Below are 18,974 nucleotides of genomic sequence, written 5' to 3'. Positions count from 1 at the left end.
GCAAGTTTTTTTATTAACATTGTATTATCACACCTGACCTTTGACCTTGCTGTTTTCTCATTCTACCTTTGCTGCTGCTGCTACTACAATGAATTCTGTTCCTCAGAGGTAGCTGGCTCTATACTCCCACAATCAACCCCAACCTTCCCACCTGTGTATTTCCTGAAGTTGTTTAAGCTTCAATTACATCTCAACCTCACCTGTAGCCGGGAAAGTTTTACAAAGGTCATTGGACACAGTCACTTCCTCCTGATTAAAAAGTGTATGTGTGGATATGTGGATCACAATTTTAGAATTGGTGCACTGGGTCTCTTCATGGCCAAAGAGGGGACTAAAAGAGTTGGCAGCAGGGAAAGTATCAGCCTATGAACCAGTGTCACAGAAAACGTGTTCAGCCAGTGCCAGCATGAGAAAGAAACAGGAGGGGGAGAGTTTCTGATAGGAAGAGTATGTGCTTGAACCTAATTGAAATTGAGTGGTGTGGATAAAAATGGACTAGAAAGATGATTTTATTGCCCCCCCCCCTCTCTTTCTTTCTCACACGCACACACACACATACACATACACCTGCCTTGTTCATTTGGGAAAATACTTTTCATTGTTAACTTTGCTGTTGAATTTCAGGAAAACCATTTGATGTATTCATTACCTCAGATAGATATGGAACCAGTCCGCATAGTTACCAGGTGACTTGGGATAAACCCCGCACTGGTGGAGCAGATATAGTGTCCTATTCAATTCAATACAGAAAGGTAAAGAATTCTCTTGATGTTTTTCAAGTTAACATTTTCCATGTTTGGTTTCGTTGCTTTCTTGGTGTTTAATTTCTAGATCAACTTGCAAGTGAGTAAACTACAGTGCATATGTGGGTCTGTGTTTTGTATATATGTGTAAGTATGCATTGCATATGTGTATGCGTATGTGTGTGTGTGTGTGTGTATACATATGTGTATATGTACACATATAGGCATTGGTAGTGTGTTTAAGAAGCTTACTTCTTAACCATGTGGTATCGGGTTCATTCCTACTGTGCAGTATCTAGGACAAGTTATTTCACTGTAGGCCCCGGCTGACCAAAATCTTTATCGATTTTATCTCGATGAATTTTGAGAATAATGAAGAATTTGTTTGAAAAACTTTGTCATTAGCAAGCTTTTGGAACATAAATTGATGTAAAATTTTGAGGGAAGGTTTTAATTTAGATCACTTTAAAATGGGATGTTTGTATTGCAGAAACTGGGGTGGCCTCAGAAAGTGTGGGTATCAAAAGGGTACAATGTTGTAGCATGTTTTTACTTTTCTGTTTTGTAGTTCTCGATGCTGATAGTTCGACAGTATCTTTTGATTTATGGATGTGTTTTGAAAATTAATTTGTCATGAACACTTCTTCCAATTTTCTTTGTACATTTTTTTTCCTCCCATTGGCAAGTGGTGATATTTGAACTTTGCAAACTTTTTTTAAATTTTTTTTTTTTTTCTTTTTTTACCTTTGACATACACAGGTTCATATAAAAGAAAAAGAGCCCTGGGTAGTTGACGGCAGTAAGGAAAATGGAGACTATATGACAAAGACTGTTCAAGGAAAGACCTCTGCAGTAATTAGAAACTTAGAGTCTAATACATACTATGAGTTCCAGGTCGTAGCTACTAATAAAGTTGGAAACTCAAATCCACGGCCTGTGATTATTGTGACAAAAAAAGGTAAGCTTTACCTTTTTATTTCTTCATAATATTGGTTAAATGTGTTAGTTTCCCCGCCATTGTCTTTTGCTGGAAATGTTGTTATAAAGGTTATATTTAAAATAGTTATCTCCTGTTTGTTGCATGTACTTATAAAACTGAATATTTGACATTAGATTCCAACACAGTTTTTATTTATCATCATCCAAGTATTATTTTCTGTTATTTAATGTTATTTATGTTATTTATTTAAATTACTGTATTTAAAAATGTTCTATTTAGTTTACAATTGATTTGATTTTGAGCTGTGATGTTAAATGTTTTGGATTTGAAATACACAAATAAGAATTTCATTAAAAATAGATTTAATAATTTCAGCATTGAAAAATTGTTTTGCATGTCTATGTATGATATATGTAGCATGTATTTTAGGCCTTTGTTACTTCCTGTTTTAGTGTAAAAAGAATTTAAAAAAAAGAAAAAAGGAAAAGAAAAATTAGTACTACAACACAGTAACTAAGAAATATATTTTTAGCTGTTTATCAAATTTAAAAATGAAATTGTTCCCACTTTTTTTTCATATTCATATAGATTCACCTGATAGTATTGAAGAATCTGGTAAGAACTATAACACAATTGAGGGAATTATAAATTCTTCTTCAAACCATTCTTTACCTCTCTTGCTAAATTTAATGAGCACTTGTTCCTGCAGGCATTTCCTTCTGGTACCTGAAAAAAAAAAAATATAAAGATTTATCGTTGGTTTATATATTCTCCTTAAGTTTTTATCAAATGTTGTACTTTTAATCTATTTCTCTTCTCTCAAAGGTCTTTTGGGCATTTTATTTATTTATACATTATTATTATTATTATTATTATTAAGGAAGTGGGCTGGAATGACAGAATGCATAGCAGTATTTCTTCTGACTCTTTAGATTTTGAGTTCACATCTCACTCAGATCAACTTTGCCTTTCATCTTTCTAGTCTTTTTTAAATAAACCAGTTGAGGACTGGAGTTGAAGTAATAAATCCCACTACAAAAATAAAAATAAAAAATCAGGCGTTGCGTCTATTGTGGAAAGAATCGTTGTCTATCATTTAAATGATTGATCAGTTGATAGTTAATAAGTTTTAAAGGAACTTTACCTTCTAATACAGTAATATTAAACGTTGTTGTTGTTGTTGGTGCTGCTGCTAGCTGGCATGATTATGTATTAGAACTGTTTAACTATAAACATAATTGCCTCCTCTTAAACTTCTAAGCTAATTTGGTGCTCCATTGATGGTATTCTATCTTGATTTGCTGTTAGTCAAATGTCAGCCTTGTCTAGGTTGGTTGGTTGGTTGTTTGGTTGGTATGCCAATGATGGAATATAGAGTGGACATATCCCAAAATCACAGGAACTCTCTATTGCTTAGCCAATGGTGGAACGTAGGGTATGAGGTCCACTGAAGACACTCTGATTGTCAACCAAAGCCTCACACTGAATGCCTTACCATTTTTCAAAGTCAGTCTTTGATGTTTGGACAGGATTCTTATTTAGAAGAATTTAAACTCTAGTCACTGTCTTCAGTTCCCAATTGTTTTTTTTTTTTTTTTTTAGATAAACTGATACATATCAAAACAGCTTTTTCTAGTATATTGTAATCTTGTTTGCCCTGTCACAATGTCTATGAGCAGTTTTCAAACCTGTTGAAAACAAAGAGAATGATTTATTTTAAGTGAATCCACCTTGCAGATTAAAGCTGCAAAATACATAAATAAGTCCAATGTAGATAGTGGAAAACTGATGAGAGTACTACTCCTTACTTTGCATTTCAAGTTCTGTTTATTAATATCTCAACTAGGTATCTTTATATCTCAGCTCATTTTTATTTAGAAATTTACCTTTTTATATAAATATTTATCCTTTCTGTAAGAATGGCTTCAGGGACACAAAAAATTATGGAACTGAAGTAGAACTCTTGCACATTTCAGTGTTGCCTAAATAATTGTTAACAAAAAGCATATTAGAATTGGTTTTTAATTAACCCATAAAGCGCTGGGATTTGCACTTACATAGCAAGGACTGCTGAGCACATTTTATGAAAATGAGACTACCATGCAAACATAAAAAAAGACAACAAAAAACATATCTTCTTAGTATATAATGGTGGCAAGTTTTACATCATCTGAAAAGTCATTAGTTGAACTATTAGTCCTCTTGCATTCTGGTGGGGGGTATTGGAGCGTTTGAGTGACATTAGACCCCAACAAACGCCCATAAATTAAATGCATCTATCTGGGCCACGATCGTGGCCCGTTGCGCTTTATGTGTTAAGCCTAATAAGATTATTAGGCTTACTGACTTGCTGTTTATTTAGATAATTTTTTTACTGAATTTTAAATAACAGCTTTGTTCTTTTTATAGAGTAAACTTTAAAATAATTTTTAATTTGCGCAATTTCTTCTATAATCAGATTTAACCTGAATCGTCACACATTTTTTTTTATATTCAAATTACTAATTAAAAAATAATTATTAGATAGTTTTTAATCACATTTTTGTTCTTCTGATTGGTCCAGAAGTAAATATCTCTCAATTGCATGTATATATATATATATATATGTATATATATATATATATATATATATATATATATAAAAAAAGAAAAAAATATTTCGCTTAAGTGAATCTTGTTTTGCATACTGTGTGGAATTGTCCTTTTTTTTTTTTTTAACATTTTTTTTTTTTAATGATGAATATTAATTAGAAATTTTTTCACTGCTGCTTACTCTTACTTCAAACCATGTCATCATGCTTGTGTTACGTGTTTTATTAAATGTTGTCTTATTTGTATTTTTTTTTTTTCTCTCTTTAAATGAACCCATTTTTATTGACATTCCAATAATTATATTAAATTTAAATTTAAGGTGGCATACTTAATTCAAAAGTTTTCTTCATTAAATAGTTTTCATTTATTTTCCACTATTTCTAAACAACCCAATTGATTGACTGAAGTCTACAATTTATTTTAGAAATACACTTGTTTGTATATTTTTACTCTGCAGAATATCCAGATGAATATGTAGATGAATATGGTAAGCTCACTGTGCACCTTACAAACACCCCAGATAATATACCCCTCCGACCACCTTGTTCATCTAAAGTTGCTTTAAGCACTCCACATAATTTGGCTGTTATTACCAATATGAAGCACCAGAAATACCTAGAACTGGTGGTGCTCAATATTTATTGGGGAAGATTTTAAGCTAAATGCATAAAAAGTTTTAACATTTTTCAGTTTTATTTAACAGCTAAATTGGAATCACTGAATTTTTAAAAAAAATTTTATGTTCTCATTTTACAGCAATAGAAACATTTATTTCATGTATTTATTGGTTTAATCTTTTCTTTTTTTTAATCTTTCCTCCTTTCTCTGTGTGTTTGTGTATTGCTAAATGTTTCTATACTTACCTTTTTTTTCTAGATATATAATTCTTGATATTGGCTCTCCTACTGGTTCCAAGAAAGGACTTTGTTGTTTTATTTTATATTTTTTTAAGGAAACCCCTCGAGTAATTCTTTCCCCATTACTTGCAATAGACTCTACTTGACTGCTTCAAGTAAAACTGAACTTTCTTGCAATTTGCATGTCTGAATGTGCAAGGTTATAGCAACTGACCTAACATTTTAATCATATTTTGCTCCAGATAAGTGCTAGAGTAAATCAACTTAAGATCAGAGCTGTTTCAGATATTAGTGTCTTGGATTATATAATGTCCAGAGGGCTGTTTTCAGAAACATTTCAATGGATTTTGTTTCTATTACAACATTGGGGATGTGATTTAAGGGAGATTTGGCTGTTGTTTCTAACAGGTTGAACTATCATCCCTTATTTAAACAGTTGTACCTTTTGGTCAGAAAGATGGTACCGAGTGGCCATCAGTAGGAATATGCAGCACTTAGTGAAGCATTTTATTTTTGATATACAATAAATGTAAAAGTGATCTTCTGATTGGTTTGGTTACTTGGTTAATATTGTTAGTGTGTGTCTTCCACAAACATTTGTCCTCTTAACATAAACTTCACGGTAAACTCAGTGTGACTTGACATTGAAGTTGAGGCTCTTTAAAATACATGTACAGACCCCACTTGTTACAGATGCCACATGATGGTAGAGAACTGTAGATTTGATTGTAATGTGAATCATTAAATCATTTCAATATACCTGCACTCTATGAAGCACAGTTCAGTGGCATTACATGAACTCGAACCATTCAGCTTCTTGTCTGATTTCCTTTGTATGCATTTGGTTATTTGCTGCTTCTTTAAATAAATTACACACTCGTGAAATCAGAAGTTTGTAATATACGCTTCTCAACATGGTGAGATAAACCAGCTTCTTTACAATGTCCCACATTATTTTGAACTTTCACCTCCATTATATCACATTGCATGGATCATCCCTTGTTCATTCATAGTATATCATTTTATCAACATATCTTTATTAGATCTGCCTGACTCTCATGAGAAATCATCAACTAAGAATTTTAAAGGCTCTTGCATGAGATCCCAGTTTATATAACAATCACTCTTTGTTTGTCATGTGCATAGTCCAGTATATAACTTTTTCCTAGTCTTCTACATTGTGCCACAAATCAAAATTCCTAAACTCCTTGAACAGTAGATTCTTGATTGTTTTCTTGACAGTTTTTCAACTGCTTCATTAGTTCGAATGCTGTGTTATCCAACACTTCTCTCCCAATACGATGGTGGTGTTTTGGTGAAGCTTCTTAGAAACAAATGCATCAACATCTTGAATGTATCATCTTCTGACAGCATCCAGTGACTCTTTATTCGAGTGTTTCTTGCATATTTTTATGTTGGCATTTCTTCTCCAATGACTTTTCTTTCATATTTCACTTTTGTGTCAATATCTTTGTGTTGTGTGTGTGTATCGTAGTGAGAGGTGTGGTTAATTAAAGCAGTTTGATTGTCTTATCTTTTTTGGTATTAGTTATTCCATGATGACATTAGTGCTGTTCAGTGTTTTCATTCTCTCTTCAATAATCATATAAAATGTGATGGTAAAATTTTTTTTTTTTAATAATGGCCATAACTATACCTGGAAATATTATAGAAAAAAAATAATAATCTTCACTTAGATAACCTAATTAAACCATTATCAGATTTAACTTTTAAGCCAAATTTCATGTTTGTTTGATAGGGTTTTTTTAAATAAAATATTTTATAGCTAATTATTTCTTATTAATTATCCTGCTGTCCATTACTTACAATAACAACCATTCATTATGTAAAGTGTTCATTCATCGACATTCCATTACTTTTCACTGACAACAATTCACTTTTGGTTCTGCAATATTTCAACTCTGCTTTGTACTGTCGACTAGTATATGTGTGTCATCTTCACTCTGATCTCTCCAATCATAAATGAAATAAAGATGCCCCTGGCTCATCAATCATTTCAGATCCATCACCTGCTGACACAGCATCAAACCCGAAAACTAATATTTACAAGGCTACAACCAAAGGTTAGTTTGCAATAACTGTAATGGGAACCGTTCCTTGGTCCCTAACGGCTGCCAAACATTACAGATGGCTAGTCTTGTCAGTCATTCATTCATTCATTCATTCATTCATCTATATTTGCTCATCTTCAGTCTTTTCTTTTATTTTCATTCAAATTTTGAGAGAGAAATGTTTCAAGCTTCTTTCGGTTTGGTCAGTGTTATAAAGATTTCACTTTCAAAACGAGGCAGCATGTTCCTAATTAATTCTGCTTCTTAACTCATTAATCCACTTCATTAGCTTCTTTTTCTCTGAATATATCATATGAAGAATTTTTCTAGCTTTCATCCATCTTTTCACTTCAGAGTTTTCCATGACAAATTTCCAAGTAATACATTTCTATATTTGGTTAATTTCTCCTTCATTTTAAATTGAAGGTTTTAGAATATACTTAAATTAAGATTGTATTCCTCCTATCCAAGGACCTGGATACATTATGTTAATTTCCTTTTTTAAAAACCTAAAACAACTTCGGGAATATTGTCCCAATAACTTACCAGAATAATTGTATAATATGGTGACCTGGCGAGTTTATAGAATGGCATTGATGGGTGGAAAGTGTTTTTGGTTCCTGCCCTTCATTGAGTGTAGGGTAAGAAAAAGCTGGTTTACATTAGGCCCGTATCTACTTTAATCTTTGTACAATATTATTAAGTCCCCCATCCCTTTTTTAAGGGCTTATTTGGAGTAAATCTTTCTGTAAGATTAAAACATAACGAAAATGCATTAGTCAGTCTTTATTGACAGGAAAACTCAATAACATTGTTTCTGGTTATGTTAGTAGTTAATTGCAAACTGTTTCTCTTTTCAGTTGGATAAGAAGTTACAATTTCTTTTGTTAAAGAATTTTCTCTTTCTTTTTTTTATAAAAGTCTGCCAAATAGCTTTCATTTTTATATACATGTATATACAGGGTGCGATGGGTAAATTGTCATTTTATAATCTCAATTTCGTGCATGCGCATTGTTTATGATTTTGTCAACTACACAGTATAGTAGGGTCAGTTGGGCACTCTGTGAGAAAAACAGCACAACAACACAGTTCACACTGCCAGAAATTTGGAAACAATATGCTGTACTGTTTGGGTGTCAGTCTGAGGACCTGTACCGAGAGTGATAAAAATCAAACATCCCATCAACATCATGGTGTTTGGAGTGATTACTAGTGATGGTGACGTTATGCCTCCATTCATCTTCCCACATAGCCTCAGACTCAACACGTAGGTCTACATCAAGTGCCTGGAGGAGGTAGTGTTTCCTTGGGTCAATAGGGTGACTGCTGGAAGACCCTATGTCTGGCAACAAGAGTCTGCACCATGCCATACAAGCAGGAGAACCCAGTCATAGCTGTCAGACAATTTCTTTGACCACATCACCCCTAACCTAACACCCCAAACTGCAATCCCCCCTTGATTATTGTGTGTGGGGTACAGTTGTGTGAGAGACCAACAAAACTCCTTTGAACTGAAGGCAAGGATTATGGCAGCATCTACCAACTTAAACAAGGAGACTGTCCAGAAGAGTTGCAGGAGATTCCGAAGTCGTGTGGATGCCATGGTTGAAGCCAATGGCAATTTTATTGAATGAATTTACTCGTTAGTATTTCAAGATATTTTTATGCAATTTTGGTAAATATATCTGTTAAAATGAGATGTTGGTGTTATTTTCATTTTTGGGTAATTTAGATGACAGTTTGTTCACCGCACCCTGTGTATATGATAAAGATTTAAATAAACTAATAGTTTAACACTCATTCTCTCTCTCTCTCTCTCTTTCTCTCTCTCTCTCTCTCTCTCTCTCTCTCTCTCTCTCTCTCTCTCTCTCTCTCTCTCGTTTTGTGTAGACATACATCAGTCAGAATTAATATTAAAAAACTAATTTCGAGATTGACAAGATTAAAGATTTAAATTCCATGGCTTCATTCAATTTTTGTGTGTCTGTCTGCATGCATGTTTGTATGTATACATATGTGTAAGTATGTATGTATTATACACACACACACACATCAACTATAAAAACAATAAAGAATATTGATTCAAACATTGTTGTCAGCTGAATGTTATATTTGTGTATAGGAACAATCAGTCCTAAATTGACTGTATTCACTGCATGCATTACTATTTGTTGCACTGTTATATGTATGCATTGAATTTGAAAGCGTGTGTATATGTCTATAGATAGATATTAAGCTCTTGTTGAAAATATTTGCTCCTTATCACTTCAGTTCTAAATGAAATTTTTACCTCTGCCTTTTAAACTTATCACAAATATAAAACCTAGTTGTTTAGCCCTGAGTAAGTAGGCCTATGATCAGAGGTGTTCCAGTTATGCCCAACTCTTTCTCTTGTATGTTGCATATCTAGGACTACATTGACTAATGTCTCTCTATACTTTCTGAAGATAGTAGAGAGTAAGTTTGAAGGAGGTTTGCTTGCATTTTTAGCAGGTCAAGCAACTATGTAGAGGTGCTCTGTCAAATGTGATTGCTTATTTATTCACATTGTTTTGGTTTAATCATGCATTATCTTATAGCTTTGAGATTTCAATTGTGTGACTGTTGATTTTTAGAATAGATTATATTTTGGGGTATTGTAATGGGAATGTATCTTAGCTTCAATAGTTTTGTGTGCACACATTTGTTCTGCTTTAAGATTAAGCTCTTTTAAATGTATTGAGCTCTTTTTGCATTATTTTTATAGCCAAATGTAGAATCTAGTGTTATATATCAATCAAATTTTGACACATCATGAAAGTGAATTTAACAATTTAGTGTGTTGTTAAATAGTTCTGCAATGCAGATGATGTATATATTTTCTCACAAAATTCTGAGACTGCCAAATATCTACTGCAAGAGAATCTTTATTTTGCTCTATAAAACTGCTCTGTTACTAACACACTCTCAACCTATTGATTGATCTGCTTAAAACAGTTCCATTATTTGTTCATATTTTCTGTTAACCCTTTCCACTCAATACTCATTGATTCCCACCTACTAAATAGGTGCCTTCCAAAGTTTTTAGTTATGAAAAATTGTTTAAACTAGTCTACTTTAAAAAAAAAAATAATAATGAACAAACAAAAAAGTGCTATCATCTGGGCAGTCAGAATTTTGATATCTTAATGGCTTGAAATATTTAGTGTAGGAGTGCAAAGGGATTTTTTTCAATTTTTGGTTTAACAAACCTTTATTGCATGGTGTGTGTGTGTTTTTTTTTTTTTTTTTTTGCTCTTTCTCTTCTCCCATTTGTTAACTGACTATAAGCTCAAACAATTCATTGCTTTATATTCTGAATTCTCTGCCATTGAAATTCTCTGTATGTGTGGTGTCAATTACTGTCTGTTAATTTTCATTATTGATTTTTGATGAGCCAATCCATTCACCTCATAAGGTTTCATTTCATTATTCGTGGATCAATTACTATATAATCCATCATTATTGCAATACATTTTCATATTTATACATTGAATTAAGAAATTGTTTTTCCAATTTCCAGCTGAAAGGTAGGTAAGTTGTTGAAGGCTAAAAGCTGTCTGATTCCTCTCTAGTTTCTTTGTTTTAATAAAATTACATTTATTTCTCTTCCAAATCAAAATATTTTCTAGCCTTATCAAACTGTCTTAATTTTGGAACTAGTTTTTTGTCTTCATATACCACTTTCCTACTTTAGAGACTTCATGTAGGAATATATTACTTAACACTTATCAAATAAGTGACTATAGTCAGTTTTTTGGTAAGTTAGCCATTAAATTATTTGATTTTCAGTTGTATGTACTTCTATTACAAAGAACACTCTCACCAACTTCCTTGTATTCTTCTACTCCTGATTTTTTTTCCTTGCAAACTTTGTTCCAAGTTGAGGCCTCATTTCAACATTTAATATCCTGAACTACTTGTAAGCTAATCATAACTGTAATGACATGTTTTTAATAACATTCCTCATCACCATTTTATGCTCATTTTGGGTTGACTTAGTTATCTCTAAAAGTATGTTGGCACATTTTAGTCTTCTGTTACCTTCTACCTGAAATTCATCCTTAAGGCATCAACTATCACCATTTCTTCCACCCCACCCCCTCTCTCTCTTTCTCTCTCTCTCTCTCTCTTTCCTCATACATATCACATGTTGCTACTGCCTTCTCTCTCTCTAGTACAATACAATCTCATTTCTTTTTTCTCAGCTCCTATATTCCATTGTTCCACCCCACCAGCAGTATGCATTCCATTCGTGTGTATTCTCCTCTTTTGTTTCTACTTTTTCCTCATTGTCAGCATTCATGCAATATTGCATTTTACACACAAGCAATATATAATCTCTTTTTCACAGCATTACCAACTGAGGCTCTTTCTTTTTTCTACCTTGTTTTTTTCCATAGTTACCTATGCTTTTGGAACCCCCACCTTCTCTGTTAAGAAACAGAAGCAGTCGGTTATTTGTAGGGAACCGCCCTTTGTTGGCTTCTTTTAGTTTTCTACCTCATAGATACCCTACCCCTCTATGTGTCTGAATTAACTACACTGTAGTTAGTACAGACACATATCATCTCCGAGTACCACCTGCTCATCTTTATTTATCCAGTTGAGAGAAAATTGGTCTTCTTAATGCCTTGTTAAGCTTATTTCAACTGTAGAAAAATTGCTCTCTTTCTCTCTCTCTCTCTCTCTCTCTCTGAAGTCCTTAATTGTCACTACAATATTAACTTCTGTGGCTCTGAAAATTCTTTCATAAATTAACTGTTTTGAGAAGCTGTTTGACTCTCTCTTTTTTTTTTTTTTTTTTTTTTTTCCTTCTCTCTTATTTCACACCACAATATCTCAATCAATGTACAGCTATTACTGATCTTTCTTAAAATAGTTTCCTAATAATCAATGTGAAAATGTGTTTAATTTTAGACATTTGCAGTTTCAACAGTTTTCAATCATTTCTCTGAAACTAATCAATACTACTACTACTACTACTACTACTACTACTGCAACAAGATGGAGTTAACATGTTGTCTATTTGACTTGGTCATTGTTTGATCTTATCTAATTGTTCCAGCATTTTTTTGAAATTTGATTTATGTGCTGTTTTGTTTACTAGTGATTTGCTGCAAGTTATATTTTTCCTTTCAGGAAATATTTTAGATCCTGGACAAACATCGAAATCCATAAGTGATTCAAGTGATTCTTTTTTTCTTTCTTTTTTTTTTTGTTAATCTTGCCATTAAGTCTTTCTGTACTAATTTTCATTTATAGCTTTTGAATTGACAAAACTTTTCCATAAATTAATATATTTATCTCTTTCAAAACTTAATAATCTTTCTATTTTAATGATTCTTTGCACAGTAAGGAAGGAGGTTACAAGTAACATTTAGAATAAAACTTTAGTTTAAGCATGTCAAAATTGAAATACATATATATTTATATATGTATATATATATATACTGATTGGTCATTACAATTTTCAAATATAATGGATTGTTTCTTTTTAAAGCCTATATAAATTTAATGGTTTTTCTCTCAATATAAATCTCCAATTTGTTCACTGATTTCATTGTCTATTGTACATTAGTTTCTGCTTAAGATGGAGGCATGTTTTAAAACCTGCAATTAACCATCATAAGGATGAATTGAGCTGTTTTTTAATTAATCATTATAAATCTTAGTGATTTAATGTGGCAAGCTGGCAGAATCGTTAGCGTGCTGGACAAAATGCCAAGCATTTCTTTTGGCACTTTAAGTTCAAATTCTGCCAAGGTCAATTTTACCTATGATCCTTCCAAGATTGTTAAAATGAGTACCTGTCAAGTACTGGCGTTGGTGTAATGCGCGCACGCACACATTCTTCAGATTTGCTGGCCTTGTGCCAAAATAAGAAGTTTTTGACAACAGCACAAGTATTTGTCAGCATTTCCTTATGGTTTTATGTTTGTATATATTTTTTTAATGCTAATAATGCATTTCAAATATTACTATATAAATAAGGATAAGATCCATATTTTAAATAGCAATCAAATCAAGTGACAGCATGAAAGTAAAAAAGAAACTATATAGGTTATATAATAATTATAAAAATTTATAAATAAGGGTCTCGAAGAGATACTACCATGCTTGAAATAGCAGTCAAAACCTGACTCTAAAACCACATCATGTATTCAAAATACAGCACAAGGTGAAAGGACAAATAGACAAATAAAACCAGAGGGTGTGAAATTATCCAATTTTTACTGGGATTGAATTGTTCGACTAAAGGTGCATAGCTGCAGTCAAATGACTTAAACCAGTAAAAGAATTAATCTACACACACACACAACCAGTATTTTGTGATAATGGTATTGAAAGCAAAAGGGCGGCGAACTGGCAGAATCGTTAGCACGCTAGGCGAAATGCTTAGCGGTATTTCATGTGTCGTTGCATTCTGAGTTCAAACTCCACCAAGGTCGACTTTGCCTTTCATCCTTTCGGGGTCGATTAAATAAGTGCCAGTTACGCACTGGGGTCGATATAATCGACTTGACTTTGTTTGTCCCCTCTATGTTTAGCCCCCTGTGGGCAATAAAGAAAAAAATGGTATTGAAAGCAAATTGATTTGGTAAAGTCCTGCCTCCATATTTTGTCCCCGCAGGCTAATTATTCAGTGCTTGTAATGTTGATGATTGGCTCTTGGTCAAACCCGATCTAGCACGACTATGAAGATAGGTGTTGTAGTGTAGACACCACGGTACATTATGTTGTTCAGTGTGTCCTGTCCTTTTGTGACAGTACCAATGATCACTTGAACTTTGATCGTTTACGAAGTAGTGAATCACCTTCACTTCATTGTGTCTAAAGAACAAAATTAATTTGTGAAGTGTTGGATGCATAGCAATGTCAACAGAAGAAAATTGTCAAACCTTTTTGCTCAGAATACTGTGTACACACACACAGACATGAACCCACCCATATTGTGTGGTTAATATGGTAACTTTGCAGCTACGTGGTTCTGGGTTTAATCCCACTGAGTGGCACCTTAGATAAATGCCTTGGGCCAACCCATCCCTTGTGAGTAAATTTTGTAGATAGAAACTGTGTGGAAACTTATATATGTATATTGCGTTTGTACCTGCACTGCTTGACGGCCTGTGTTGATTTGCATCTCTGTAATTTAGCATTCAGTGAGAGAGAGTGTTGAAGTACCAGCCAAAAAATACGTACTGGGGAGGTCGATTTGTTAGATTAAATCTTTCAAAGCAGTGCTCCAGCATGGGCTGAAGAAAGTTCAGAGAGTTGTTACAGATGTTGGTAACAAAAGGTGTGAAACAAATTGTACGATGCTTGTGTATGAGCAGGTTTGCTACGAGGTAGTGAAATGTGAGGCCAGACTGCAGGAGACTTGTGGAGATTAGAAATAAAGCTAGCCTTCTCCACTGGACATGCAATGGCCATGCGCATGGCTGAAAATTATAAATACTAGGTTGAGGAAAAAGTTTGTGTGCTGTGTTGATGTTGTTTTTTTTTTTTTTTTTTTTTTTTTTTTTTTTTTTTTTTTTGCAAGACTTTATTCAAAAACAACTACTATTCTTTAAAATAAAGACCATCATTTTCCATGACCTTCTGCTAATGATCTGCAAGCTTTCAGATTTCGTTAAAATACCAATCCCTTGGCTTTGAATTGAAAAATTCTTGACAGGCTTCTTCAACTTCATTGAATGACTCAAATCGGTGACCTTTCATAAAGTGCTGCTTTGATCGGAAGAGACCATAGTCAGATGGAGCAATGTCTGGACTATAGGCTGGATGCGGCAGAACTTCCACACCGTCCAATTCTTCAATCTTGTTACTGGTTTTTCTGATGGTCTGCAGTTTGCATTGTCTTGTTGAAACAAAGCGCGTCTTCGAATATAGTGAGTCACCATTGAACACGGTGATATGAGCTGAATGAACACACACACACACACACCACAAAAATATATTAAAAAAGCATTATTTTAACACAGCACACAAACTTCTTCCTCAGCCTAACATGTTGAGAGAAAGATTAGGCATAAAAAGGATTTGAGATCGTGTGCTGGTATACATATGGCCAAGGAAAGCCATATTCATCTACAGCCCTTTCTAATCATCCCTCATTCCTCCATATATTCTTCCAGCCTCAGCCTCCCTACCATTCCGTTCTTGTCTGCCCCCACTAACCTTCATCTCCCAGTTCTAGCTCTACCCTAATTACTCCCAATCACCTCTTCAACAGTGAGAAATTTGTTCCTGTCCAGTCTTTCGTACTTCTGAACACTTCAAGAAGTGGGAGGCTTAGAGGTCCCTCATTCACCTTGTATTGACAATGGCCCTTTGAGTGCTCAACACCATTTGTTGGATAAATATATTTGTAAATATATTTATTTTTGGATTATCAATTCTACTATTGGTCTCATTAGTGTAATATCCACATGCACATGCTCATTCACAGACATTTCTCCATAAATACCAATAAATGTTTTCAAGATATCCTCTCGATCAGTATAGACAGAAGCTTTTTTGCTTTTAGCCATTTAAATCTGCCATTGCACCTTTCCTATACTTCAGCTTTAATACGGTGATGAACTTTTTCAAAGTTGTTTTCTATTTGACATTTGTTTTTTAAATCTACAAAAACCTTAAGTTTGGTCTACTTGGGTTTTACTTTTTTTACGCATGCATCTATTTTTTTTTTCAACTTTCCATTGAAATCGTAATATTTTGTTTTTAATATTTTATAATACCCAATTTTACATTAGTAACCCTTAGCTGGTATTTTTTTTTTTTTTTTTTCTCCACTCCGCCACTATTATCTCTCTCTGCCTTCTCTAACATTTTGGCATCTCGCATCTTCAAGATAGATGAATCAATTTCAGTGACATGTTAAAACCCTTTATTTTTTGTACAGGTCCATCTTTTTCCACTATGAGCCCTTCTACTAAGAGCCCTACTAGTATCAGTGACGTAAGCTCTAGCTCAACACGTGACACTACTGTCACTGTGACCAATGTTGTAACTTCAGTGACCACTGGTGAAAAGCTGTTACATTGTTTTTTTGCATGCTTGAAACCACATCTACTTATAATTTATCTGTCTTTTTTAATATTTTCAAACCTTTTATCTACTTACTGTTGTAAATATATCTCTCTCTTAGACAGTGACACTTCGTTTCATCCTGCTTCTCTTTGTCCACTTGAAAAGAAGCTTTTTCTCTCATTTTTGTCTTTCCAAATTAATCCCTGGATTCGTCCATTTTCTCCTCAACACTAACTACAGTTTTATTAATCATTCATTTCTAGTTCACACACTCGTTTCTCTTTGTTTCTTATTTGGTCCGACCAATGAATTCTGACTTCTCTCTGATATGTTCATGCAGTCTTTGCATCACCCATCTTCTACACATACACACGTGTCTGTGTGTATATGATTTGTTGTGACTCCAGCCCCCTACATTTTCTCACTAATGATAGGAGTAAGACTTCATTTTTAATGATTTCAGCTATTGAAATTGTCTTAAATATTTCTTAACTCTCTTTCTGACCTTTTTTTTTTTTGTTTTTGTTTTTATTTAAATGGCGAATATAATGTATTGATAATGAAATTTCCCAATTGTGGCTTCACTGCTGATTTGATCATGTCATTGTTAATATTATTATTACCATTATTATTATTATTAATCATTGCTTACTCTTGACTTGTGATGTTTCTCCCTCAGTCAATCTCTTCACAAATTAAACGTTTACCGAATGAACTTTCATATTAATGTTCTACTTCATCTGTACTACTACTACTACTACTATGATGATGATAATCATAATTATGCATGCCTGGCTCATTTCTTTTTCTTTGTCTGTCTGTCTTGTTTGTCTTTTTTTTATTTTTGTATGTTTTTCCTTTTTGTTTTTAATATTCAGTTTCACTAACTGTGTACATATTTACTACTACCTGTATTTTTTAAATGTCTCCGTTTCACTTAACATTCTTTACATTAGTAATAAATGGTGAGGATTGTTATTCAATGCTGTTATACAATTTGCTTGGGTTGTTAGAATTGTGTGTGTGTGTGTGTGTGTGTGTATACCATATTTGCCAGTGTGTAAAGATGCAGTTTTTTATTTTTAAATGTATAAAAAAAAACTTGCTCTGCATCTAATGCAGTCGTACTATGTATGGAAGGCCAAGAGTTGTGTGTTGTAGGCTCGGGAACTTAATGAGCATAAGTCTGCTGGGCACAATAATTGTTACCCATAAAATATTGAAAACCGGCCAAAATATCACAAACTGTTAACACAAATTTGTGGGGAATTGCTTACAGCAATCAGCAGTTATAAATGAAGAAGTCTCATCCTTTCTGATCTCGTTCCTCAGCATACGTAACTCGCACCTGATATGTGATTTACATTTTACTTAATGGCTGTTGTTTTTAAGAACTTTTCTTTAAATTGGTCTGAATGAAAGGTGAACGGAATGTTAAACTTTCATCTGCCTGTCAGCTGTGTGCAGTGAGTTGATGACAATATAAAAATTGAAATATTTGCAGGAACGTGGTTTACTCATGTTAGATATATGGCTTCATATTTTATTCCATTGTACTGTCGCAGAATCATATTTATATGCACACACAATCAATACACCTTTTCCCCTACAAAACCACTTTAAGATATCTTTCAGTAACGTATGATGAAACATACTAAATCTCCCCCACACACAAATTACCTTTTTTAAAATAGGAGTGTGTTTTATATGCAGGCAAATATGGTATATCTTGTGTATGAATCAAGTGGTTGCTCTTGTCACAAATTACATTTCATGGGCAATGTCTTAACCATTTATTGAATATTTAACATTTCCTTTCTGAAAGTTGCATGTGTGTAACATATATGTGTAATGTGTGTGTAAAAACTTTTCTCTTTCCTTGCAAATGTTTCGAATCTTATTCTACTAAAACTCCTGTTTTCCAACAATGGATTGGAACAATCCTCAGAGCACTGCAGTATTTCTTTCTGCTCTCCACATTTTTTTTCTAACTTGCAATCAATGATGGGCCTGGGATGATTTAATTTTCACTTAAATCTTACATTGTGTGGGCAGACGGTGGTGGTGGTGGTGGTGGTGGTGCTTATTTCTCTTCTCTTACTCCTTCCTCTCTCTGTTTCCTCTTTCTGCTACTCACCTTCTGGTGGGAATTTTAGGTATCTGTAAGGTCAAAGAGCTATTATTTCTGAGAAAATGGAGCAATTTACATTTGACACAAGCATTTATTGTAAATGACATCTGGTTAAGTCAGTCACTCGTCATCATCATCATCATCAGTAACTTTTCTGTATTTTAAGGACATAATGTTAATGATGGTGCAGCCAATAGCAACCTCTCCCACTTGCCCTCTCATTCTCTTGCACCCCTCTCTCTCTCTCGAATCTCTAGGAATCATTCAGGTTTGATGAGAGAGAGAAAGAGAAATGTGATTTAGATTGTGTGTTTGATAGTTTAGGTATATTTCATCATTATGTTGAAAAAGACAGTTTGCTCTGACCCAGAAACTAGACACAGTATCAGTCTACAATCTGATAATCAAACAGTCGTTGTTCCACCCACCTTTTCCTCCCTTCTGTTTTTGAATCATACATCATGGCAGCAGTATGCTGGTAATGGTATTATGTCTTCCGTCTTTTGGGAAATTGTGAAAACGATGACCTTTTTGAAAGATTTAAACTAAAATTTATAAACAGTTTTCACGTTGCTTAAGTGACT

General features: G+C 33.6%; 1 protein-coding gene across 27 annotated transcripts in view; it reads left to right on the top strand.

Moving 5' to 3' along the window:
- Positions 1–18,974, top strand: part of LOC106878297 (neural cell adhesion molecule 2) — a 131,339-nt gene that overhangs the window by 63,932 nt on the left and 48,433 nt on the right. For 4 of the 27 annotated variants that reach the window (XM_052975236.2, XM_089337867.1, XM_089337873.1 and 1 more), the window contains exons 13-15: positions 625–752; positions 1,503–1,701; positions 2,272–2,298. In XM_052975236.2, the coding sequence (XP_052831196.1) occupies positions 625–752; positions 1,503–1,701; positions 2,272–2,298 (354 nt within the window). Of the gene's footprint in view, positions 1–624; positions 753–1,502; positions 1,702–2,271; positions 2,299–4,732; positions 4,763–7,153; positions 7,217–12,365; positions 12,414–16,131; positions 16,255–18,974 lie in introns of all 27 variants that reach the window. The other 23 variants (XM_052975237.2, XM_089337868.1, XM_052975243.2 and 20 more) reach the window with 16 other exon arrangements.

The sequence above is a fragment of the Octopus bimaculoides genome, chromosome 20 (genome assembly GCF_046866305.1).
Source record: "Octopus bimaculoides isolate indiv1 chromosome 20, ASM4686630v1, whole genome shotgun sequence".
NCBI classification, from domain to species: domain Eukaryota; kingdom Metazoa; phylum Mollusca; class Cephalopoda; order Octopoda; family Octopodidae; genus Octopus; species Octopus bimaculoides.
This window is presented reverse-complemented; position numbering and strand designations above follow the sequence as displayed.